The 25,984-nt window shown below is 46.6% G+C and overlaps 1 protein-coding gene across 2 annotated transcripts in view; it reads right to left on the bottom strand.

The window, feature by feature from the left end:
* Nucleotides 1–25,924, bottom strand: part of SCG2 (secretogranin II) — an 80,434-nt gene extending 54,510 nt beyond the window's left edge. The window contains exons 1-2 of one of the 2 annotated variants that reach the window (XM_080409006.1): nt 19,101–24,073; nt 16,299–16,404 (exon numbers count right to left, since the gene is read on the bottom strand). In XM_080409006.1, coding sequence (XP_080265132.1) covers nt 16,299–16,404; nt 19,101–19,154 — 160 coding nt within the window. In that variant the 5' untranslated portion in view covers nt 19,155–24,073. Of the gene's footprint in view, nt 1–16,298; nt 16,405–19,100; nt 24,074–25,798 lie in introns of those variants that run through there. The other variant, XM_080409008.1, reaches the window with a different exon arrangement.
* Nucleotides 25,925–25,984: the final 60 nt, after the last annotated feature.

The following is a 25,984-nucleotide window of genomic DNA, read 5'->3' as shown; positions in this document are numbered from 1 at the left end:
ATTGTAGGGTCATGCCAGTCCAGAACCTCGGTGCAAAAAGCAGAAGAGATACAGGGTTAATGATTTACCCCCAGCCTTGCACCAGCCTCCTGCCCGGCCAGCATTGCTGCTCCAGGTATGCCCTGCTACTCATACCACTGAGCAGAACTCCAGCATGGCCCATTTATCGACTGGCAGAGGCACTCCTTGGATGGTGAGGATTTCATGCCATTGCCTGGACATGCAGGAGGCATATTCTGAACAGCAAGAGACAGAGAAAGCAAGCAACAGCATCTGGGAGCACCAAGCTGCCTCCCTGTGTAAGTGCCACCATGCCATCCAGTGTGGGATGGGGTGGGAACCACAGCTGGGGGACATGGCACAACATGCCCATCCACTGAAAAGGTTAAGAGCTCTGTCAACATCTATTATTTGCTTTTTTTTTATCACCCAATCCTGAAAAGTTCTCTTGGGCTAGGAAGGAAGTGTTAAGTAGGCTGCCTCCTTCTCTAGCAAAAGTCAAAATGCCAGCAGTGACATTGTTTCCCCAAGCAGGCTGCAATCTACATGACAACTAGTAACTCCTCTGCAAGCTGGGAAGAACATTTGCTTGGACCTGGAAACTGTTTTAGATAGCAGTCCTGCATCTCTCCCTCAGCTATCAGAGCCTTGACTGGCAAGTAAAATCCATATAATCAGAAGAAAATGCTGCGATTTTCCCCTAAGGCAAATTCTTTCTGTCTGATACACCTTGCTGGCAAGTGCCTGAGAAGGGCCCAGCCCCAAGGCTGCTGCTTGGCACAATACATTTTCCACCAGGCTTGCAGCTTTCACCTTTATTTTGCAGTAGCCCTGCTGCTGCACGGCCACCTCTCTGCAAACCACCGCCCCAGGTCTGCCCCAGCAGCAGTGGCTCTGCACACACGGGAGAGCCCAGGGATGCTCACAGATCCAAGCTGCATCCCCCAAGGACTCGGTGGCCATCTTCTGAAAAATGACAGGTATCCTGTCATCTGTACCTACTACATTGGGCACGATGCCGGATCCCGTAGAGGCGTTCTAGTTCACCCAAAATAAATTGTTTGAAATTCAAGGCAAAAGCAATTCATTGTAGCTGTTTAAAATCAGGGGGCAGAGCACGGCAATGGATGAGTGTCAGCCTTACCCAGAGCGCGCTTTGCCTATGCTCCTGCACAGCCGTCGGGTCAGCAGGAGCCGTGTGGCTGCCTGTGGTTTTCCACCAGTGTATCTCAAAGCTGAATCAAAAAGGCCAGATACTACGTCTGGCACTGAAGATCTTGTCTGAAGAACTAAATGGATTACTCGTCCATGCAGGGAGGTTTTCACCATCTCTTGCAGATGTGATATTGATGAGGTTTTACCTAACTGTCTCACAATATTATTATATGAAAAAAAAAAAAAAACAAACAAAACCAGACAGAGCCCTTCTGGGTTGACGTTTTTTGCTCCTAATCAGGAAGCCATGCCTGCCTGTTCGTGGAAGCGGTGTCTTCTCGGCTTCTCCTGCTGTGCTGCCGCCTGTTGCGGTGCTGCACAACCTGCCCCACAGCCCTGGCATCTCTCAGGCTCCGGCTGGAGCAGCTGTCCCGTCGCAGGGGCCGTTTGTACAAGCCCCCACTGGCTGGCTTCCACCCTGGCATGCGAAGGTCCTTTTCTCATTCCTCATCCTCTCCTCTGCGAGGAGCCGGTGGTGGCTGGTGGGCACAGACCGGGTGCTGTGTAGGAGCGCTCCTCCCCGAGCTCCGGTGGAAGGGCTCCCTTTCTCACTGCCAGGCATTGCCAAGGATGCCAATTCCCATCTTATTACATCTTCTGGAGAACCAAGGTATTCTGTACAGAGCAGGAAGAAATGGGAAGGAAGAACTGCAACATGTGAGGAGACCGAGCAGAAACAGGGAAGCGAAAGTTCAGTTGCCAGACATGAGCCAGCACAGCCGAGGAGACACACGCTCCTCCAGAGGGAGACCAGGGCCAGAGGCTCCCAGCTGGACAGGCCAGATGGTGCAGGAGCTGGGGCCGGAGTATGGAGTCTCTTTCTCAGGGTCTGTGCCAAAGAGGTGGGACCAAAGGGTAATTAGGCTGATGAACAGTGATATTAAATGTAGGAAATGAGGCTTACAATAGAAGAGAAATCTTAGGAAAAATAAGTTGAAGTGAGAAGCGTAACAGAGCAAATCCCAGCACAATTAACCTGCAGGGAAGCAGAAATACAGAACCTGCTCCCAAAAGCAAATCCGTACGTACAGCTGCAGTTACGTTCCCTGATTTTTACCCACCAAGTACATCTATGAATTACAGTAATTTATTTGCTTTAAAAAAAAGCATAAAACAATAGAATTCAAAGCATATGCCTTGGTTGTAGTAAGACCAAATAAACTTGGAATATGCACAAAATTAAAAATATACATAAGTGCTTTGAGCAGCAGTCAGTGTTTGCTGAATGAGAGCCCTTAACCGTGACTTTTAATTACTATTGACAATTCTTAATTCTAAGGTTATGTTGTTACTTCTCAGAGCTGCTTAGCCAGCCAGGGCTCAGAGATACTCTATAGACAGTCAGCAGCTCCAGACTCTGTCAACTCAGACACCAAAGAGAACTGCAGAGGCTTTTCTGTGCCAGTGGCATTAGACAGAACAAAACCAAATATCCCTTTTATCATCATTACAACCGAGTCCTACCACTCCTTTTACCAAACAATTACACTTAAGAGAAAAGATCCCAAGAAACAACCAACCAACCAACAATTTTCAGGCAAACAGATCGTACAACAAGCCTGCAAATTTGAATGCTACATTAATCATCGAAAGCAACATCCTCCCATGGCTATATTGCCTATTATCTGAAGTCTACTCCAACCTACAGAGCAGCTGTTGAATTTGTGCTTTGCATTGTGCTGATGTAAGTCCTAAGTTCATAAAGCAATGTGAATTTTAATAATGCTGAGCAAGTCTTGCCTGACATCAGCTGCATTAGCTTAAAAAAGATGGATCATCAAATACCATAGTATATACCCACACATGCAGAAAATTATATATCCACCAAAGGGGTTGTTTTATCAGGTTTTTTAGACAGAAAAGCAATTCAGCTCTGTAGTTTTCTAAGTCCCTGAATCCTTGCATAGTGCACACAGAAGTTCTGAGATGACCCTGTCTCTCAATGAGGTCTCAAAGTACTTCATGCTGTACATCTTGCCTCTCCAAAACTTATTTTCAAGAGTCTTGCGAAAGCAGAGCTGTCTTGCAAAGTAGTTGCCATTCCTACACATTCCTTTCTGCCTTTTTTAGAGGCTACCAACAACCCTTAAAAAAAATCGGAAACAGCTGTGATATAAAACCAAATCCAACTCTAAAATAGCATCCTAGAAAGAACCAGGAGTCCTTGTTTTGCTTGGTTATAGCAAGTGTATCCCCTCCATTGTGCAGACAGGGCAGGCAGGCATGACTGTAATTAAGAACACTTGACAGGGGGTGTGCGTGTTTAACATTTCACAGACCACCAAACATGGATACTTCCTAACATATATTTTCTTTGCAATCTTAACTCACTATCATGTTTTTATAGTATTCTCTACTGTATCTAACAGAATGAAACCCTGGTTGGGACCAGCAGAATCTGCTGTGAATTATTTGTATTCCTGCATTGCTGTTTGCACAAGGATTAAGCCATTATACTAGTCTGTGGGAACATACATCATCCTCTAGTCTCATTTTCTTCTGGTCTGACTTAGTTCAGATTAAAGAATAGACTCTCTATATGTAAATAGGAATCTGTCTGTTTCTTTCATCCTGATTTGCAGCACTTAACAGCATCCTACTACAATATGGCATAAGTCTTCCTATGGAACAGCTTGCAGAGCAGGAGGAGCAGCTCCCATCCCTTTTCTTACCAACCTTTCCATGACCTTCCCGTAGACTTCTTTGGGAGCAGTCCAGGGCAAAAGTCAAAGTCTTGGTGGCCTAGCTGCCAATTAACAGCAACTCTGGGACCATCCTATTAATATTATAAGAACAAAAGTTCTGTAAGATACTTGCCAATACATTTTACCTTCAGGCATTTTGAACAGCTACCTTCACAGAAAAGTTGTATCACTGTTACAAGAACATTTCCTTGACTTTCCTTGATTGTTTGTTATTCTCTAGTGCAATCCTGAAATATTTGAAGGAGGCTTGCTTATGACTTAAGAAAGGGAAAAATATGTAAATAAGAAGAAAGCAAAGATTGGAATCAAAGATTTTGCAATTGATGCAGTTGGCTGGCATTCATGACCTCTTGCACTATTTTAAAACTTAGACTAAAGGTGCACAAGAGAAAGGCAGACAGACAGCTAACTTGCAAGACTGACGAGTGAAACAGAAGTTTCTAAACCTCGTGTTCACTTTTGTACTGACGTATTGGCAGCAAAGCATTAGTCAGACAGCCAGAGAGTTTTCATCTAATATAGGTATATTAGCATGCAGTGCCTGACTACATTTTGATTTGAAGCTGAGCAAGGCAGGCTCATTCTCTCCAGCAAGCCAGACTGATGCATTCTCCAAGAATCATGCCTTACAGAAAAATAATCATGAAATATTAATCATTTCCTATTTAGAGCTACAACTGTCACAAATGATGTAGCTCTCTCTTGTACAACCTCTTCCTGAAAAACTGCATAAGAAACACAGCAAACGTTGACTGCTTCCCGGGCAGAAACAAAGCCCGGGCTGTATGAGCGTGGCAGCCCAGCCATGCCAGGGGCTGCCCGTAGGAGTGGGGACAGCACCCCGGGACAGCTCAACCCACCTGTGGTGGCACCAGCAAACCCATACCAGGTCATCCACTAACCACTGCCGCATTGCTCGTCAGTGCAAACCTGTCTTACTGCACCAGTGTCCCCTGCTTACAATCCAGAAAACGCTGCCAAAAAGGACTCACAAAGCTCATCTGAAGACAAGAACTGATTGCCCTACAGGCTAAGTGGCACTCCCATTCCTCGGTGGCAGTGAACAGACACGGACAAGAATGCCACACGGAAGAGGAAAGCACAGCAAATCTGTTTGCACGAGGGTTTATGCTCGGAGCATGCATACGGCGCTATTGAAAGATCAATCTTGAAAGCTCCAGGTGAGTTTGGAAGCTACTCATTCAGGGATCAGACTCAACGCCCCGTGACTTGCAAGGCCTGTCATTCAGCCAAAATAGCAAATAATGAGAAATAATTTCTCTGAATAGCTGATAGGCAATCCAGAGCATGAAACCTATTTGCATAAAACCGTCATTGTCATTTCACACACGCAGATCTCCGGCAGTCAAAACCTCACAGTAGCTCATTCAGGAACTGAAGGAAAGAAATTAAATCAGTGGTTCACTACAAATAACTCATCCAGTTGTATCCGACATGGCACTGCCTCATTACTGGATACTGTCGATGTGCCAAGCTGTGACCTATAGCCAAGATCCCAGGACATAAAACCCGGTGCAACATCTTAAGATACATGCTTTGCTGTCCCATGCTGCTACAAATGGGCCAGGAAAACCAAACTGTTCGCATGGAGCAGAGGAGGAAAAGCACTGCCAAACTAAAGATAATGTTTATCAGATGGAACTAGTGATCAAAGAAGGGCACTTCTTTGATATCTGTAACTGGGACACTTCTGGTTCTGATGACCATCTTTGCCTCTTAACATCACCAGGAACTTCTTGAAGCCAGAGGGTGAAGTCATTTTAATGGAGCTGGTTTCCATACCCATGAAAAGGTTCCTAACTTGCAGTTTGAGTAATGGTTGCAAAACACTATCTTCAGCCATCGCATTGCAATACCATTTATTGGGCTGGAAGACCTTGAAAGTACTTGCTAGGACACCTAGCAGTTGCTCTCTAATGTTTGAAGGCAAAGCCTAGAGTTGTTCTCCATCAATACTCACCCATGTCCCAGCCAAGGGATTTGGACTGGATGGAGACTTTGCAGAAACTTAGCAGCAATTACAGCCTTTCTGGCTGTGCATAGCATCTGTGCGTGTAAGGTCCAACCGTCCCGAGTACCCACAACCATCCTTCCCCAGTTATCTCCATCTCAGTGGAAAAACAACTCTGCTAAGAGTTGCTCTTGCTAGGTCTCTGCTAGCACATTACAGTCTACCAGAGGAAGAGCCTAGGCAGAAAGCAGGTTCTCCTTTGTAACACAGACTACAGCAATACATTTACCCTGTCACTGAAAATAAAACAGATGAAAATAAACCACAATGACCATTTGCTCTTTCCAAAGTGAGATTACGACGGGGCTCCAGGTGCTGCTCCTTTTTTTGCTGGCTGTAAGCGTGCAGCAGCAGTGCCACGCTGGCTGCGGAGGCTGCGCGGGCACCCCGAAGTATCTCTACCTGGGTGGAAAGGGGCACCCTGTCACTCTGGCACTGCATCTGAAGGCGCTCCCACCCAAGGTTGTGGGGTTTCTCTTTCCAGAACGTGTTGCATTTTGCTTGGGCATGGGGCTTGTTCCTAGTAGCAGAGCACCATGCTTGCAGCACCAGGTATCCTTAATACACAGGTCCAAACAGCAGGTTTGAGAGCAAGGCTGGCCACGCTGGGTTAGCAGGGCAACCAAGAGCAATCCTGATCTGCCATGGATTTTCTGCAGGGGCTTCAGCAGCTCAGTTAGCCTCTCTTCTCCTGGTTTTCTTCTCTGCAGAACATATGTTTCCCTGCCCATCACAGCATTGGTCATTCAAGACTGGGGGGCCCTTTAGTACAACAAATGTCATAAAATTTTCAGCAAGTTTTGAGGGAGGTGGGAAGGAAAACATCTCACAGGGTAGAAAACTGCTCAAAATAAACCGCAAAAACTGAGAAATGTGACAGAATAGCCCCCTGTACCGTGCCTGAAAACAGCCTTCTATGGTTTTGGGCAGAAGTTACCTGCAAACACTTCTGTGTTGTATGGCGCTGTGGCATTAAAGTGCATTCCAGCTCTGAAGCATGATGAATTTAAAGCAATTTAAAATACGGCAGTTCATAGCCTAACTAAATTAACTTCTGATAATCTCCTATCACAGGCTTTACATCTTAAGCTATACCATTAAACTCAAATGGTGAGAAAGAAACGGCCAGGTTCAGCTATTCAGAGCAGTGAATCTTTTTCTCCTGATGTGCCATACAGTTAAAGGCATCAACACTGTAACGAATATTAAGAAATCTGTCACTAGCTGTCATCTGGTTGGAAAGAACAAGGTCCCCAGGGCTCACTGTTGACAGCACCGAAAGGAACAGCCTCACCTGGAATCACGCATTAATTCATCCCAGTGAACGCTTCAGTGTGCAGCCCTTCTACTGCAGATATGGTCGACAAACTACTTTCTGCACTAATTAAAGGATGTTAAAATGAGATCAGCCACTCCTTATTGCCTGTCTCACATTCTGTTTGCAACTGTGTTCAAGCACAGCTAGGGGTGACTAATTAACCAAGAACAAGTTAAAAAAAAGAAATCAATAATTTCTAGATTAGTTGCCTTTTATTTCTCCATTCTTGTGATTAGACTTTCATGTGCTATTTTTTTATTAACAATTCACATGGCTAAAACACCTCTCGACCTAATGAATATCTGCACATCCATTTTTTCCCCCTAAATTAAAGAATTTATGGGAAATGGAGACTTTGACCCCTGTGGGCAGGTATAGTTGTGTGTTTGCCGAGCAGCAGCTCCAGCACAGTGCTAACACAGCTCTGAGGATGCTGGACTGGAGCTGGTTCGGGTCCACCCCACCTGGAGTGCACGGAGGCTGGTATGGGCAGGTCCCCAGCACACTCTCAGGTGCTAATATTCCCCTCACTCATCACCAGGGTGTCTGAGCATTCCCTCCTCCCCAGTGCCCCTTCCCTGGTGCAGCAGGGAAGGGAGCGAGGAGAGAGGACAGTACTTTACAAATAGCTGTGGCTTCACGACAGCCTAAGCCCCAGGTACCCGATGTGCTCCCGCACGGTGTCTGTGGGGGACTCAGAACCGGTCCCACTCTGCCCTAGCCCACAGAAGCATCTTAGCCTCTGGACCACCCTTCACCCTGAGACCCACAGACCCCCCCACAACACACCATTTGCCGTTATGTTTCCGTATCAGAGTAAGTCACAGCCTTTCTGAACCGCAAACTCTCCTAGAGAGACAAAAGCACACAGCTCGTCAAAATCATGAGGCCTTCAGCTACACACAAAATCTGAACCAGAAAGGTACCAAAAGAAAAAAAAAAACAAAGCACAAAAAACATTCCCATCAGCAAACAAAATCATCCACACGTATTACTTTGCTATGGCCTTATTGTCCACAAAAATCCTGGCTGAAGTTTGTTTCTCTTCAAAGCATATTATTGAGTTCCAGCATCTCAACTCTGTGAAAACTCCCCCTAAAAACACACGTAGGAGAACACAGAAATTTAGGCTCTAGCCTAGAAAGAGTGTGTGGTGTGAGCACTTGCTGCCTCCTGGTGTGCCCAGCGGTACGGAGCAGTGCCCGCAGTCTGATTTCCAGCCCCAGGGAGCGGGCAAGGGGGAAGGAGCAGGGGGGCAGGTGCTGCCCTCTCACCACGGCTCGGCAGGGAGCTTGGGGTACTGGTGCTTCAGCCCCATCATCCCTCCTCAGCCCCAGGAGCAGCACTGTACTTCTTGTTTCTCCTCTGGAGCACCCAGCGGACTGCTGGGCGTTTTTGTACATGAGCACTTACGTTACAGTTTCCCAGGCTGGTCTGTGCCCAGAAATAAAACTGGAAGCACAAGCGCAGGGTTACTGGCTCATAAGCAGCCCACCACAACTCGCATGACTAACGCATGCCAGAGAGGTACAAAGCTGGGCTGAGAATACACGCCGTCCCCACTGCGTGACACGCCAGCCAGCACAGCGCAAGGCAGATGGGTACTTCCTCAGACAGGCACCAAGAGAAACCATATTTCAGACAAGTCAAATCCATCCATCCTAGTGAAACACCAAATCACCCCAGTTTGCAAGCTCCACCTCCTTACTGACAGCAGCGAAAGAAAACAGCTCAACTATCAGTGGCACAACTTTCTTTTTGCTGCTGGTGAGTTAAGAAAGCGTGTTCAAAACAGCAGTAAATAATCTGCCTAAACAATTCAGAAATATCTGCATCGGTTTGTGCCTCTGTTACAATATAAATCTCCCTTGGGATCTTCCAGTGTCATGGAGACTCCTAGGAAAAGCAGCAGTGCACAGCACCGCGTGGCACACAGTCGGTTGTTTATCACACGGGCTGCTAACTGGAGCCAAAGGTCTGAAACGCATCAGGAGAAGACATGTGGGAAACAAGATCTGCAGCAGCTTCTGTATTTGCCTGATAGGAGCACACATCATGTTACTGAATAAGGGCAGATTAAGAAACGCAGGGACTGCATTTGGATACGTCGCAGGAAAGGTTGTATTCGCAGCAAGTTGTCATCTGGATTGATTCCAATGCCTTACAAGCCTCTGCTAAGGTCACAGAGTTAACCCACCTGCAAACAAGAGGAGAACACAATCTCATCACTACCAAATACAAAATATTTCTAGCTCAGATAGTTTTTTGTGTTGATGACAGCACAGATGCAAAGATGCCTGGGCTGCTGCTGTGCACAGATTCAGCGTATGCAGCAGCTGCTGTTGCAGTCAACAGCCCCGACCTACTCCCAGGCTCCCAGAACTGAGGGCCAGTAGTTACAGAAACTAATTGCTGCTGCTGGAAACTGGGAGGGGGAGAGGTGAAACCCAGAGTGTTTCTTGCTCCAGGGGAATTCTTGCCTTTATTACCAGCTAATTTCACAAAGAGAGGCCACTGCAATTTAAAATCCTCTATCTATGCCTTAACCTCTGTTCCCAAGTGAGGTTTTCTCCACGGCTGCAATTGAAAACCGTGTTGCTCTGTCACTGTTATTAAGCAGCACACTGAACATTAGAAAGCCATCCTGGTGGAAATAATGCTACGCGAGACACCACTAAAACCGGAGGGCTGGGCCCATCTCACGCAGCACCGGCTGCAGGCTGAGCGCAATGTGCTTTCCAGGCTGCTTGCAAAAGATGGCAAACCAGGGCAGTTCAGCCCAGCCAGGGCTATGTTTGAAAGAGACATAACGAATGACCCGTCAGAACTGCTCCTCCTGCTCTGACTGTAGAAGGCTAGGCTGGCTCCACATCCAATTTTAAGACAGCTCAAGCTGGATGAGGTGGACACCATCCAAAGCGATCACATTTGAAAAACCATGTCAGCCCAAGTGCTGGAACGTATTAGTAACCATATAGAAAATTTCTGCACCGTAGCGTCTGTGAAAGGGTGACAGCAGGTAAAACCAAATGCGCCCACCACACCCACGCATTCCTGCCTGTCAACTCTTGCTGCATTTCAGGCACCTTTTGAAGAAGGAAATTGAAATTCAGCAGCCCATCAACCACAGAGATTGATTCCATTCTTAATTAAAAAGAGCACTTTCAGACTGAAATGGCCTTTATAATTTCCCTGTTGCACTAGAAGGAGATGAGAGGTGAGGAACTTCCCTAGCTACTGTTGCTACCAGACTCTGCTTTAAGGCACCCTGTGCAAGAAGAATGTCAATATGTGGACGCAGTGTTTAAATCTAGCAGAAGTTTTAGAAATACTTGAGTTCACATGAAGAAATACCAGCAGTAGCATTAACCAGCATCATCCCCAAATCATTTTTAATCACTTCTTAGTCCATCTTTACTGTAATTACATGATCCTTCCTTTGCAATAATTGCATGTCATACTATGGAAGAATAACTTCTGATTAAGCGATCCCCTTCAATAACTAATGGTAAGATTAAGATGGTCCTTCATTTAGCATTAATGATGAATAAATCAATACATCAAGTACCTAAAGATGTTAGTTTCTTCATATTCACTTATTGTTCACAAAGACATCTCAGGAGGGCTTTGGTACAACTACTGGGCAGTGTTTGGAAAGGGTTAATCATCTTTCATGAGTCGCTAAGCAACAGGATTCTCCTCTTATGGCATGTTTTGCCAGCCAGAGCCGTGGCAATGATGCAACCTTTCTGCATCCTACCCAGAGAGTTTTCTGAAAACTTGTCTGCAAGAACAGCAAACCCCTAGGCTGCTCACAGAGTTAAATTCAGCTCCTGATATAGCTTTTAGTTTCAAATTGCTTTGGTACATTTAATTTTCTGTTCCAAAATATACATTGTATTTTAATATGACTTGATGAAAAAGAGGACTAATTAAAATGCAGCTATAGAACTAAAACTAAACAAAGAAGCCCCAGTATTCAGCGATATAGTCCCTTCATGATGTGCTTCAAACACAACCAATAAAAGCAGACTTAAGAGAGTGCAGAAATTCAGATGCTGAGTTTGGACTTCAGGGATGGCCGTTCATCACTCCCAGAGGAGAAGGAGAGCTGCAATGAGGGTACAGACAACTGCAGGCAGTTGTACAGGAGATACAACCCAAACTGCACCAAGACTGCATCAAGACTGCATAGCAGTGGGAGCTGCTAAGGGCCTACTCATAATCTCATCATTTGTGCTTATCGGGCTGTACATATCTCATAAACTTCTTAATCAGGAAAGAAGGATGTCACTTTGACATGCTTGAGAGCTGGGCCTGTACAAACCTCAAAGTTCAACAAGCCAAGTGCAAGGTCCTGCACGCGGGTCGGGGCAATCCCAAGCACAGACACAGGCTGGGCAGAGAATGGACTGAGAGCAGCCCTGAGGAGAAAGACTTGGGGGTGTTGGCTGACGAGAAGCTCAGCATGACCCAGCAATGGGCACTTGCAGCCCACAAAGCCAACCGTATCCTGGGCTGCATCACAAGAAGCGTGGCCAGCAGGTCGAGGGAGGGGATTCTCCCCCTCTGCTCTGCTCTCGTGAGACCCCCCCCTGCAGTGATGCCTTCAGCTCTGGGGCCCCCAACGTAACAAGGACATGGGCCTGTTGGAGCGAGTCCAGAGGAGGCCACGAAGATGACCAGAGGCTGGAGCACCTCTCCTAGGAAGACAGGCTGAGAGAGTCGGGGCTGTTCAGCCTGGAGAAGAGAAGGCTCCGGGGAGACCTTATGGCAGCCTCCCAGTGCCTAAAGGGGCCCGCAGGAAAGCTGGGGAGGGACTTCTGACAAGGGCATGGAGTGACAGGACAAGGGGAATGGCTGGAGGCTGGAAGAGGGCAGATTTTGGTCAGATATTAGGGAGAAATTCTTTCCTGGGAGGGTGGTGAGACACTGGCACAGGCTGCCCAGAGCAGCTGTGGGTGCCCCATCCCTGGCAGTGCCCAAGGCCAGGCTGGACGGGGCTGGGAGCAACCTGGTCTGGTGGAAGGTGTCCCTGCCCATGGCAGGGGGGCTGGGAATGGATGATCTTGAAGGTCCCTTCCAACCCAATCCATTCTATGTTTCCATAATAAGCAAAGCCAAACAACAGGGATTTAAATATCCATGAGCTCTGGGAAATAAATTTCCAGTCTTTGAAAGTTAATTTTCAGAGACTTGCTTCTGCAAAGACTTTGGGAACATTTTAAACTCGCAGATGAACATCAAGATTGTTTTGGCCAGAGCACATATAAATCAAGTGTATACGTCAATCCTTGCTCAGCCTCAGTCATTTAGTCTCAGCCCATCTCCATGAAACAACAGAAATAAAATCTTTGTGTTGCCAGCATTTTCTAGCAAAAACTACTAATCAAATTTTATGGAGCCAGGTTTTGCTTTGTTTCCCCCTAATTTCTTAGCTGTCTCATATAATGGCCCTACTTATGGCAATATTCTGCTCAGCATGTTTATCACAGTGGGGATGTAGCAATTTACTGGGGTAAAGGAAGGTCTCAGCCCAAGCTCCTGGTTGCTGCCACCATGGCTGTGCAGTAGGTGAGACACCAACACCAGGAGTACAGGACTAGGAAGGCTGCCAGCAGCTCTGCAGGGGCTCCAGCCCTCTTTGGGTCACTTGGAATGTTCACTAGATCTTAGCAAAGTTAAAAAACCCACCAAACTGTTCTGGACTAACAGCTGGGTTGATGAATGAGTCATCAGAGGGGGTCAGCAACTCTCGTGACTAGGATCGTTTTCACTTGGGAGCAGAAGAGACGTCGACATAAAGCAGGTCTCTGAATAATGAGTGCCTTCTGGCAGGTCGCTCCAAGCAAGCTGGGAAGTCTCCTTTGGAACTACCAGAACTAAATACAAGGAATGTTACATCATATTACATCTCTATGTAATAATTATGTTAGATAACCAAATCACACACAAAATAAAGGATGAAAACATATGAATTTGGGGGGTGGAGGGTAGCTAGCCTTAATTTATTGAAAAATAAATGATGCATCTAGCTTCACTAAAGTCTATCAGGGTTTTCGCTGGGATTTGTTCCCTGGGATTTGTAAAGAGGTTTAAACAAGTGAGCAATTTTTATCAGAATACTGGGGTTTACTGTACTAAATTAGTTTCCGTCTTAAGAGAGAAAAATCTAAATGTCTTAAAATAGGATGACTTTAATATCAATTAAATCAAAAAAAACATTTGAGTGAAGAAAGAAAAAAATCTTTAAAAGAAACACAAGTGTTTGTTTCAGAAAATTCTCTAATTTGTAAGGAAGTGGGTCTGCTTTTAAAACACCTTGGATCTCTTGCCATGTGTGGATCAATTTATATGAGAGGCTGAGCAGGCTCAGTCCTAAGACTGCATCAGCTTCTGGACCACACAGCTGGACCAGGGAGACCTGCAGGATGCAGTCAGCATGAGCACTAGGAAATCTGATGGAAAAGACAAACCTGTGGGGAGCTAGCAGCACTTCTGGAAGCAGAACCAGCAGTTAAAAAGAAGAAACCTGTGCTGAGGAAAGCTGACGGGCTGCCAGCCGGGCAGGGTGGAGGTGTTCCAGGTGGCTATGCCCCTCCTGCAGAGATGCACGAGTATAAAGGCACATAAACCACGGCTAGGTGCAGCAGAGGAACGTAGGTCACGGTCCTTGCTTGGCTGTACGCTTGAACTGGGTACTTGACTTACAAGACTGACGGTATTTAAAATCCAGATCTGAGTTCTGGTCTGCTCTGGAAATGAGCCCAAGCTACAAAGCAGAATTCCAGCTCTAGCTCATACGTGAACCTCTCTGAGGACCTTGTATTTATGATTCAGCCCTTTTCTAGCAATGACCTACATGCCAAAGAAAACCTCTACATTTTTAAGCCAGGCTTTCAAGCACACTTGCTAAATCTCTATTTCAACATAGTTCATGGTGTTTTGGAGGAGGTGACAAACTCTCATGTCTTTAAGTGCCTTCTTCCACATTTAAAGTTAGATAAAACACCAAGTGCCCAGGAATCCATTCAGACTCTTTCAGGTAGTTTTTAGCAATAAGGATGGACAGTGACTCAATGGCCAAGGAGAGGAAATGAGTCATGAAGCAGCATCTCTCCTTACTGAGCCGGAGTGCCTATGCTGAGCCCGGGCCTCCGAGTGCTAAAGTGATTGGATTATATTTCTACTGCATTTTCTGAAAAGAGCTGATGAGATAAAGCTGGAGGGGAGAGCTCTGAACGCCACCCTTGGAGAGTCAGGGCTCTCCGCACACTGCCAGGGCTACCCTTTTGCCTAAGGGGTACACAGCCTGCATCAGTGATGTCCACGGCTGGTGGCACCCACTTTCTTAAAACTATAGAAAACAGAGCTGGAACAGGCCTCTAGATGTCATATGGTCCTCCTCTCTCCTGCAAAATATTATGTGAAATAATTAATTAATATAATCTAAATTAGTTCTTTGGGACCAGGAAAAGCAATGCAGACATCCTGAAAAACAGGAAATCTCAAGACAACGCTCTCTTGCATAAGGCATGTAGGTCACTCCCCCTGCCCCCGAGCATGTCGTAATACAGACAGACAAGAATTTAGGGCACCATCGTTCCCTATACTCTGAAAAAAACCCAAGCAAAACCATCAGCACGCATTCACTTGGGAACAGTAAGTTCGTCTTTCTGTGCCCAGTTAATCCACCTGCACTCCTTCCAGCCTCATTACCCATGCTGCACAAGTCAATCCCGTGTTTTAGTATCAAGATCAGATCTGGTTTAGCTCACTTTTCCACAGGACCCAATACAGCCTCGCTCTGCTGGGGGAGATGGCTCAGAATATATCAAGCTCTTGCTCAGTTGCTTCCAGGCATCTTCCACTGAAAACCTTCCCCAGGAGGGACGGGGGGTAACCTGTCACCTGCCAGCTTAGCTTAGTTTAAAGGATGACTGTTAAAGACAAAAAAAACCCTAGTAACTTAGAGTGCTGACTGATTTTTTTGGGAAAAAAAAAAAAAAAGGTCATTTTTTCAGCAGCTCTAAATTCTCCTAACCATGTAATTTGCTACTATACTTACCAATCCACATATAGCTGCATCTGATATTTATGTACAGTCAGGCTCCATTTAGCCAGGGAAATGCCACTACATGGAAGGAAGCCATCTGTTCCAAAACAGTCAGGTTGACCTTGTTTTCCAGTAGGCTGGGATCTAAGGCAAAGGCACGTCTTCGTGTCTCTGAGGAGACAAAGTGCCATGCTCTCGAAATGCAGAACAGCTTCATGGGGACGCTCAGAATCCCTGTCACACGGCACGGAAGGACAGGGCTCGCAACAGGCAACATCAGGCTGCTGGAGCAGGGGGTGCAACAAGTATTGCCATCTTTACGAGCACTGGCTCGAGCCATGACCCACTCTGAGGATGCCTGCTAGCCACTCCTGGGAAGCAGGGAGTAGTTACTAACCGCGCCAAAGTCAGAACTGCTCTCCTGCCCGGGGTACCCTTATCCCGAACCCGGGCTCTTCCCGCGGTGTGCCTGAGCCCATCCACGTACACAGCCCAGGGATTCGCTCATCGCCCCTGCGCAGGGACGGGGGCTAGGTGGTAAATCCGCAAAGCTAGTGCCCCTCTGAGCACATACCAGAACTTTTTATACACTTTGAACAACTGTTTACAACTACATTTAGTCACACTTAATTCTCGTGGGTTCTCACAAGCCTGGTCTCCATATAAAGGTACCGTGGGGCTCTGACGGGGATCTTCTACTGTGCTAATTAGGATAGCTCACGCATAGTTCCAGTACTTTTCTGTTTAGTCTCATTAACCATTTGGTTCTCCTTGAGCATATCTTGTGCCCCAGCTTGACATATTTATGGTGCCGGTTCCTTCTCCCAAGGCCATGTTTTGTCAACTGGTTGTAAGGATTTAACTAACATCTTCTGGTTTTCAAATTCTGTCTTGTTTTTCACTATAGATATTTACTTTTTTGGTTTTCCCCTCTCTTTCTTAGCACAAATAATTCTTACATCAGTGCCATACCTGTGAGAGCAGCTTGTGGCTGAGGCATTGGAGTCATCTGCCATGCTGGCTTACACGGGACGCAGAGCCCTTTGTAAATCACGCGGCGCAGGATCAAAGATGGAATCTGGAAGACAAATTTATTCCTGACCTTTGAAGAAAACAAACCTATCCTTCAGGCATGGGCGAACAGGCATCTCTTTAAAGTTTCAAACTTTTTAAATTTAACTTTAGAAACTATTCTTTTTCTTATAAAAGAAACACAAAACAGAAACATCACAACCCAGTCTTTGAGTGCTCTGTCAATAATTAATAATGACATGTCGAATGTAACAGGCTATGGCATTACAAGAACTCCCTGACGCTTTGCCATGTAAGACATTGATTGCTGCCCTGGAGCGCCAGCAGGTTCAAGGAGTCTAGAGGAACTCTCGAGCTCTCCCGAACACAAACCAAGAGGCCAGAAGCAAGGGAAGAAATCTGATTATTTGATCAACAACCATTTGTGCTTTTTCCTGCCCCACAACGCTGCGATGGCTAATGAGCACCAAGGCAGGCAAGCAGACAGGCTTGCGCTCTGATGAGAGCCCCGGGGGGGGGTGGGGGGTGGGGATACCCACCCTTCAGTGTCACAGGATTGGTACTTAGCCCCAGACACCGGCCTGAGACCACGATTCATGTGAAAACCCAACGGACGATTTCTGGTTACTGTTGACCTAGGCTGGTGAAAAGTTCCAGAGCCCATCCTTTAATCACAGATGGTTTTGGTCCCTTGTGTTAATCTTTCTCCAATTATTATTTTTCCAGACCTACTCACACTTTTTTTACTGGGTACAGAGAACAAGAGATTAAATGGCTGGCTGAATCAGTTATTTAAAAAAGAAAACAACAACGAACTACACTTACTTTGCAATTAGGAGAAAAAAACGTGGCTGAAGAACAAGGAAAATTTTCAAACTTGTTTTTAAACCTACCAGCCCTTCCCTCCAGCCACAGGGATGGCAGAGCAAAGGCCTTCAGCTGTCTTCACCCACATGGCAAGGACTCCAGGAGAGGGAAAGCAGAGGCTCCCAAGTGCTCAGGATTACGTGCAGACTTAGGCTTTGGTGTCCCAGAAGATTTCTTGTTGCTGATTGCTTCCCAGTTTTGTAACACAACTCACATGGGCAATTTCTCTGGGTGGCTTTTAATAACCTCCTCAGGCTTTATTGCCTTCCTGTATCCACGTCTTTCCAGAAATCCTTTTCTTTTTTAATATGATGTTTGACTACACAGTGCACCTGATTTCTCAGGGAACAATAACTCTTCAGTAGGACCCTTTTTAATGAGCAACTGGAAAAAAGCATCTTTTGTAGAATCAACATCTGACACAAGGCCTCAGAAACAGTGTTCTTTTTAGATTTTAACTGCCTTCCTCCTTTGGATTTTGTTTTATTCTCATAGTTCATAAGCTCCTGTTTGATTTTCTCTGTTTTCAATACTCAACTTTTCAACAGCAAGTTTGCTCTTAAAGATGACCTTCATTATTATTGTATGCCATACAAAATATGCCCTATGTGCAAGCAACACAATTTGCTTTGCTGATACCTTTCTCCCTGCGGCATAAATAACCACCCTAAACTGTGATATTCAAGCTGGGCTCTGTCCAATGTCCCTGGCTCAGCAGCTCATGATGCTGGAGAATTAAAATCTCAGAATATCTGGAGTTATTAGCAAAGCTAGGTATACTTATAATGTCATTAATTTATTAGAATCACAGCTTTCAATATTCAAGTTTCTCCAAGCCTTAAAATTAATAGGAACTGGAATATGGAATCTCAAAGGCTCAAAAGGCAGAAGTCACACAAGAAGAGCTCCAGGAAGGATGTGCCGCAGGACTAAAGTTACGAAACAGCCATCCTTGGGCATCCTATTTCTCAGGCTGTGATTCTATGGGAAGATACATGGGTCATGATCTCTGATCGCTCAGGACAGGGTATATAAACATCCTCTCACTGCCAACATCTGTACATCGAGCTCTACCACTGTCAAATCAACGCAAACCTCACTTCCTTCTGGTCACACCTTCCACAGGTTTGCATGAGCAACACTACCCACTGCAACACGGCAATGATCTGAAAAGCTGGATACAACCCATGCATGTGCAACTTCTTCAGTGCTTCTGTACTGCCATGAGAGGTCTGAAATTTTCCCTCCCGTGTCCCCTGGTAGATATCAGGTCACCCTTGAGAAAAGGGCACAGCATTACTGGTTTCCTCATCCTGCTCTCCTACTTCAGTCCCAGTTTACTCCCAGTCTCTCCATAGCTAGTCTCCTGTGCTGTGTGACGACCCAGGTACACTTCCCATCTCTCATTTACTTACAGGCAGCACACAAACCTTAACCCCAAATTCACAGCACTGACACATTAGCTATCCTGGTCCCAGCACCTACTACTTCTCAGGCTCATCTCTGGTCCCCTGGGGAAAGACCCAGCCCAGTTGCCCTCTGAACTCCTCAGTGGGGACCTCCTGCTTTCTCCACCAATGCCAATTCCTCCAGGTTTGCTGAGAAGTCTTTCCAACATTCCTCTGGCCTTCATTTAGCTCTGCTTCTGCTGCTCTTCAGAAAGGCTACAGCTCAGCTTCTTGTTTAGTCCACCACTTTCCTCATCCTTCTGGATCTGGGTTCCCAGCTCAGGACAGTCAGCCTGTTGCCCACATCCCAGAATTCAACCCTGCTTCCCCCATAATATTTTTAGGTATCATCTCTGCTGGTCCTTCCCTGTCCCCCTAACTATCTAAACAGCCACCCCCCTCTCATACCCTTCCCGGAGGCACGTACCTGCTCAGGGAGGGAGGGCAACTCTTCTGAAAGGGCCCACACTGGCCATCGCATCTGCAGACCGAGAAGCAGGCTCTGGAAACCATCTCATTACAGAAATTGCAAATCATCAGCTATTGCATTTCTAGGACAGCTCTCTCTTCCACAGTGGGGGTATTTGTTTTCATCTATCAACATTTTTTTCCATCTGTCAAGAACAGCGCAGCCGATTGAATAAGTGCATTTTACTCTGGTAAGAAGCTTTAGAATTTGGGGCTAATGTGCGTATGGAGAAGGTGATTTCATCAGTTAAACTTTTCTACTTAGCAATTCAAGAAGGTAAATCCACAGCAAATTGGCCACAGTGCTGAAAGATGAAAACCATACGCCATTTTCAACAAATTATTTAAAAGTTTACTTTTCCAATGGCTGAGGCTAATTAGGTTCTGCCTACACGTTGGTGGGGATATCGTAAATCCATGAAAACAATGCCCAAAACCAGAAAGGTTCTTCAGACTCAAATTGTTCCACAGCATGGGGGCTTTTTCTCATTATTTCTCTGTCAGGCAGAATAACAACTGGCTTATATCTATATAAGTATTCTACTATATACTCACTGACATTATATAGGTAATTCAGGTAAATGTCTGTAAGCAATCCCACTCCCCTAACAGTCCCAGCACTCCAACTGGGTAGGTGAAGTTTAAAGTTAGATTTAAACTTTGTCAAAGCCAAGTGGCATGCCTCTCTTCTAAGGCAGCTTCAGGGGACCGCTCAGGGGACAGGGATGCTTTGGCAGTAAAACTGCCCACCTTATTCTGCCTCCGGGTAAGAGGCAGCAGCTCCTCATCCAAGACACTTAAAAAACCTAGAAGAGGAAGAGTTGAGCAGTGAATAATTCACCATGCAAGAATTTATACAGTTTGGACCTTGGCTGAAATAAGATTCCTACTCATCCAAAGCAGAATCTAATGAACTCTCTGATCATTGCATGTTGGCAACTGAAATTTAAAGCTCATCACACCAAGAATGAGTGCAACGTATCTGGTCAAGATACTGATTCAGCATTAACCAAAATGATGGAGTCATCCTCAGAAGGTGTTTATGAGCAGGAGAACCATCAGTGAACAAACCTGGACAACTCTGCTTCCTTTGAGAATACATGACTTTAGGCTAAGAGAGGTGCCAGATCTTCAGCCTTCCAGTAAAATCCATGTCTTGCCCTATCAAGGGCATTTGCTTCCCCAAGAACTCTCTTCTGGAAGACACGAGTATGGCTGAAGTGGTTGCAGCAAATGAGATGTAGCTGACGGTCAGAGCTGCATTACATAAGCTTTGCATGAAATTGTTAAATCACGTATATGCTTGACTAATACCAATAACTATCCAAAAGCTATTTACAGTCGTATCAATGAGATCATTGTCCTCCTCCCTCACTTCCCAATACCTGGATTCTAGCAGATCCAGGTAAACCAACTGCATCTTCATAATGAAAACAGAAATTCAATTATTCACAAGCATTCCCCTTGAGCTTTCTCTGGGCTTTTTGTGAATGATTAACAGAGCAGCTGCTCCAGACAGCACTCTCAATCCCTGCCTGCTGGCCTGTTAAAAGCAGTGACTCATCAGCACATGACGTCAAACCCTTCTCTCCTCTGAAATGGCAGGAAGGAGGTTTCATTAAAAAGATAAAAAAAGGTATCAACATAACAGCCTGAACTTCCTCCCAAACACACGGGGCTTGGTCAGGGGTCATCTCCGCTGCTGCTGCTGCTGCCGCCTGGAGACTTACACCACGCGTATGCACCAACAGCTCCTTCAAAGGGTAAACTTTTCTGTTGAATACTAACAGCATAAAACGTACTTCCTCAGGCAAGCTGATCTATTAGATACCGACTCAAAAATCACAGCAAAACCCCAACATCGGGCCTTTTGGTACACCCTGCTTGTGCATCTCGCAGGAACGCCTCCCTGCTCAGCAGAGCCTGGCAGGGCAGCGAGCACCCTGCCTTAGCTCTCCCCACGCTCCGAGCCAGGTGGGAGTACTTTCACAAGACATTTACACAACCCAAAGTAGCTGTTAAGCAGTTCTTGAAATTGCCCAAATACTACATCTCAGTTAACATCTGATAAGGGTCCCCAAACAGACCTGGAGAGAAGCATCAAGTCCAGTACGGCCAAATTCATGACCGCCGCTGCATCCATGCCTCGCTAAGGTTGCGCTGAAATGTGCAGACATGAAAAAAATCATACATGGACACGGCCACAATTCCCAGTCTTTGTGAAGAAACCTGGGCCCAGTGCCATGAAAGTTAGAAGCAGAAGAAATAGTCGAGAAAGGGGCTGTTTCTGGAGTTACTAATTCAGATTTTCACGGTCAGACGGACACACTGCATTTTACCCAGAAAAATCTGCAAGACAATGGCAAGGGGAACAAACCAGATAAATTGAGATTTAGCTCTTACATGGGATTAATTACTAGCATCTGTGATATTTTATTTTCTCTGCTAGCTTTAGGCTGCAGAGGCAAGAGAGCCTCCTCAGAGCCCAGCTCCCGTGGCAGCGCATCCCAGGAAGCAGCTGCTCACTCTTCAGCTGCGAGCAGCGGTGGCAGGGGACCGGAGATATATTTAGCTCTGTTCCTGCTGCCTGGAGGGCAGCATCGCTTCCAGCCCACCACTCCTGACTTCCCCAGTGCAGGGATGGAAGCAGAAATACTGCTGTTAGCCCAGTCTCCTCACCAAAGGCAGTTAATTAGGGAGTAAAGTGGAGGTTTGGGAAGACAGTGTGGCAATGGGGGGGCCATCCACACACCTGGGGTTTGTGCCAGAGCTGGAAAATGCTCCTTGAGTAGGGCAGCGCTCCCACCTGCGCTCCTTCCCACCACATGTGGTCAGGCCACAGGTGATGGGAAAGCCCAAGGATGACTGAAATGACTGACCAAACATATATAACATAGCAGGGGCAGAAAAACCAGTGATACACAGGCCGAGAGTTACCATGACACGAATCTCCGCCCAACACATTTTTCTATCAAAAGAAAAAAACCTAAATAAACATCATGTCATTTTGCAGAAATGGGTTTACTGTCTGACCTTTTGGCTCTGTTAGTGTTAGCCTTGACTTGGTCTGATTGCTTATTTTTCTATGGGGTCTCTGTCTACCTGCAGCATGAATCAGAAGTTGTTTTCCCACAGATGTGCAGCAAAGTGATGGGAAGTGCACAGCAAAAATGCCCCCTGGGTATCCGAGTTAACTCTGGACAGCCAAGCACGCTAAAATGGGAGTGCAAATACTCTTACTGCTTATCTTTCTAGAATCAATTAGCAACAAAGCGCTAACAGACTTGAACACTGCACATGCCTCATTATCTCAAGTTTAGACCCTAAACAACATCTCAATTTGAAAAAGCCCCTAGCTGCCACCTTACCCAGCCACCCTGGCCCACGGTGCCAGGCAAAGCTCATCAGAGCCAGACCAAGCGCTGTGATTACTTCAGCAGGAGGACTGGGGAATACAATACCAGAAACGCGGTCATCCCTCAAACAAGGCTTTCCAAAAGACTTTGCATTCTTGGCAGAAACAAACACCAAAGGAGAGGAGAGGAAAAGGTCGCAGAAGCACCAGCAGCAGGAGCTGGAGGCTGAGCAGAACGTGGCTCCTGGGCTCCGGCTGCTCCACCTCCCCTGGTGAGACAGACCCTGCCGTTCCTTCTGGGAAGTCAGTTAAAAGTGAGTGGAGAAAGGAAGAGATGGGAGATGAAGGGGAGTTTATGCAAGAGCAGACAGCGGAAAAGGAAAGGAAGAAAAATGAGATTGGAGGAAACCTGGAACGGTTGCAAAAAGGTGGTAACGAGAGTATGGGCGGAGCAGCCCATGCAGAAAGAGTTGAAAGCTACGGGTAATGCTACCGACACCATTCCTCTCCGAATGCAGCGAAGACTACATCTGGAAGGGCGTCTCTCTTTCTTATTCCTCCCTCTTGCAGAAAATCTCCCCCCCCTCACCCCCCAGGGCGGCTCACCCTCTCTTTGCCCTGCTCCCCACTCCCACAGGGATGCTGAAAGCAGGAGAGGCTGCCATCCCTCCCGCCACCGCCACTGGCTGGCACTGAGCACTTCCCTAATGCTCCTGGCAGCCATCCCTGACTAAGGGATCTCCTGCTTCCCCAGGCTGTGCAAAGGGGAAGCATTGTGCCAGAGCCCTGGAGGACCCCCCTCCTTCTGGCCAGGATCACCCTGGAGCAGGAAGGGAGCCGTAAGCACTTTCCCTCCTGTTTACTGTTACTGCTTGGCCTCACATATACAGCCTTTCGCCGCTGCAGAAAGTCATTATTTAAAAAACAAAAAAGACAGAAAACCCCTCAACAACCACGTATTTGCTATCAGTACCATCTTGTAAGCAAATACGGTCTATGTATCTGCATTAAGGAACAGAAGGAAAACTGAGGCTCTCCCCCCTTTCTAAGCATCCTTTTGCTTTTCTGTTTTCCCTTTTACCAGAGTAATCTGGGAATATTTAGGGTCTCAGATTTTTCCCATTCTTTAGGAGAGAACTGGGTGCTCCAACGCAGCTGTAATATTTGGGATGACCTCATTAGCACAGGCTGCACAGGCTGCTTTGCCCGTTAGCGTGTGGCAGGACAGGTCAACCATCAGCAAACCCTTGTGTCTCCCAGCCCGCTCCTCCATTCCTCCTGCTGTCCCCGAGGATTTAATTTCCCATTTCTTCTGGAAGCTAATGCAATGGCTTGGGGCACCATTTGGGCATTGATATGCTGAACAGGGCTAACCCAGCTGCCATGCTCTCTCAGGGATCAGCTGTCTCCATGTGCTTTTAGCCCTTCCATGCAGTGAAACACTAACAATTCAGGGTAAAAGCATTTGGATACTTTTTTTTCCAAGGCTGAGTCCATGGAGCACAGCCATGTCTTATTAAACCACACGACCAAGCTCTAGTTCAGCCCTTGCAGTTGCAAGGCGGGATGCTCTGCGGGCGCTGCACTACAGTGTGGGCACAAAGCACCAGCGACTCCTGCCCAGGGCTGCCCGGCACCAACCCCACCTGCACAGCGCTTTCAGGGTCTGCTGCAGGCTGCACACCCTGCCCTCAGGACAGGCACAGCAGTGCCAGTGCAGCTCCTCTCCTCCACGGGCACCAGGCTGAGCTCCCACACCCACCCGCAGGACAGATGTGCCCAGCTGTGCCTGCCTCGGCACACCTGCAGCACATCACTGACTGCCCCAGCCCTGCTCACCCCAGCACTCCAGCAGAGAAGCCAGGCAAGGTGGAAATCACCCCTTTTGTAATGCCTCACTTCACTGTTTGCCATGGCTTCAACACACACCCAGTTTCATATTTTCAAGTTTCCCCTCCCCTCCAGAAGACCCCTGCCTGTCCCAGGTGAGCTCTTCTGCGGCTTTCCAGCTGGAAAATGTGTCAAACCCTCCCACCCACAGCCATCACCTGTTGGAATTCAAACAAGCTTTCCTTCTCATTAATTTTATCCCAAAGCATGACTCCGGAGTTGTAATAATGAAGGGAGCTCCCCTTTTTCCACATCTGAAAAAACCCAGCTGTTTCCGCAGTGCTGAGCCCGTCAGGCAGGGGGATTAATTCAAACCTCAAACACGAAGGTAGCTGGGCTGAAGCAGCCCGAGCGATCGTACACGCTTGGAACAGAGGACACCCCGCAGCGCCTGCTGAATACAGGCCTCGTGCACAGTTGTTATGAGCAGTTACAGCGTGTAAGAACAGAGGAGAAAGAGAAAGGAATTATGCTTCTGGGTTTCATCAGTTTAGTTGCTATTTACCTTTTCTGACCACCTACCAAGGACTAGGGTTCATGCAACAGAATCAAGGTTAAAGCCACCCATACTGACGGCACAGCTGTCCTTGTGCTCCACCACTCAGAACCCTCTAAACCCTAAAAGGCTGCTGCAAAGAGAAACATAACAAAGGTATTTCTGTATCTGTGCTCGGTATCACAAGTAGTACTGGGCTTATCTTGCAGTGAAGGAGCTGGCGTTAGGAAGAGCATTTCAACACGGGGGGAGGGGCTAGATTCAGGACAGACGATCCAAGAACGTTTTGGGATCTCCACCAGAGGCTGATTTAAAGAAGTTAGGAAAACATCACTCAGGTACAATCTAAGTGCAGCTGATCCTGCCTGGGACACAAGGATGAAAATATTTCTTGAGGTCCTAGTCTTTCCACGCTTAATCCAGGCTTAAAGATAAATACTAGATTATACATCATGACATAACGTTTTTGACATACTGGTTATTTTCATCATCATTCAGGCAGAACTGTCACGCTAAATGTTGCGGTTTCCTCACAGTAACCCAATGAGAATGAATCAATGTTTTATTATTGTATTTTAAAACAATTTATAATATGTCATTGCCCTCTGCAGTACCTTTCTTACCAACAGAACGCTCTGTCAGTCCTTGCCAAACAAGAACGGATTACCCAAGCCAGTTTTTCCTCTGAGAACAAGGACCACCTTGTCACCGACAACAGACACCAGAAAAAATCCTCCTTCGCCCCAAATGCAGCTGTCAGCTCACAAACCCAGCCAGTTCTTTGTTCTTTTTCCCAGAATATTCCTTTCTTGCTGCATTGTCACAGTGCTCTTTCAGAGCTGTTATCCAGCATAATACTCACCCAGGACCACGTCCCAAGCCCTCTCGAGAAATAGAAAAGAACATATTCTTTCACCTGAAACTTCTCTGAAGATGTTCCTCTGTGATTTGTCATTGTCAGCTCCGCTCAGCCGCGCTGACTCCTCGCTGTTAGCTTCCAGAAGGACCCCGAATCGTGATCTCCACAAGGCAGGGAGACTTACACAGCTGCTGGCAATTTATTCATGCAGGAGCCTGGTCCAGAGAGCAGCTGAAATCCGCA

Source organism: Falco punctatus (assembly GCF_963210335.1).
Source record: "Falco punctatus genome assembly, chromosome: 13".
Taxonomy (NCBI): Eukaryota; Metazoa; Chordata; class Aves; order Falconiformes; family Falconidae; genus Falco; species Falco punctatus.
This window is presented reverse-complemented; position numbering and strand designations above follow the sequence as displayed.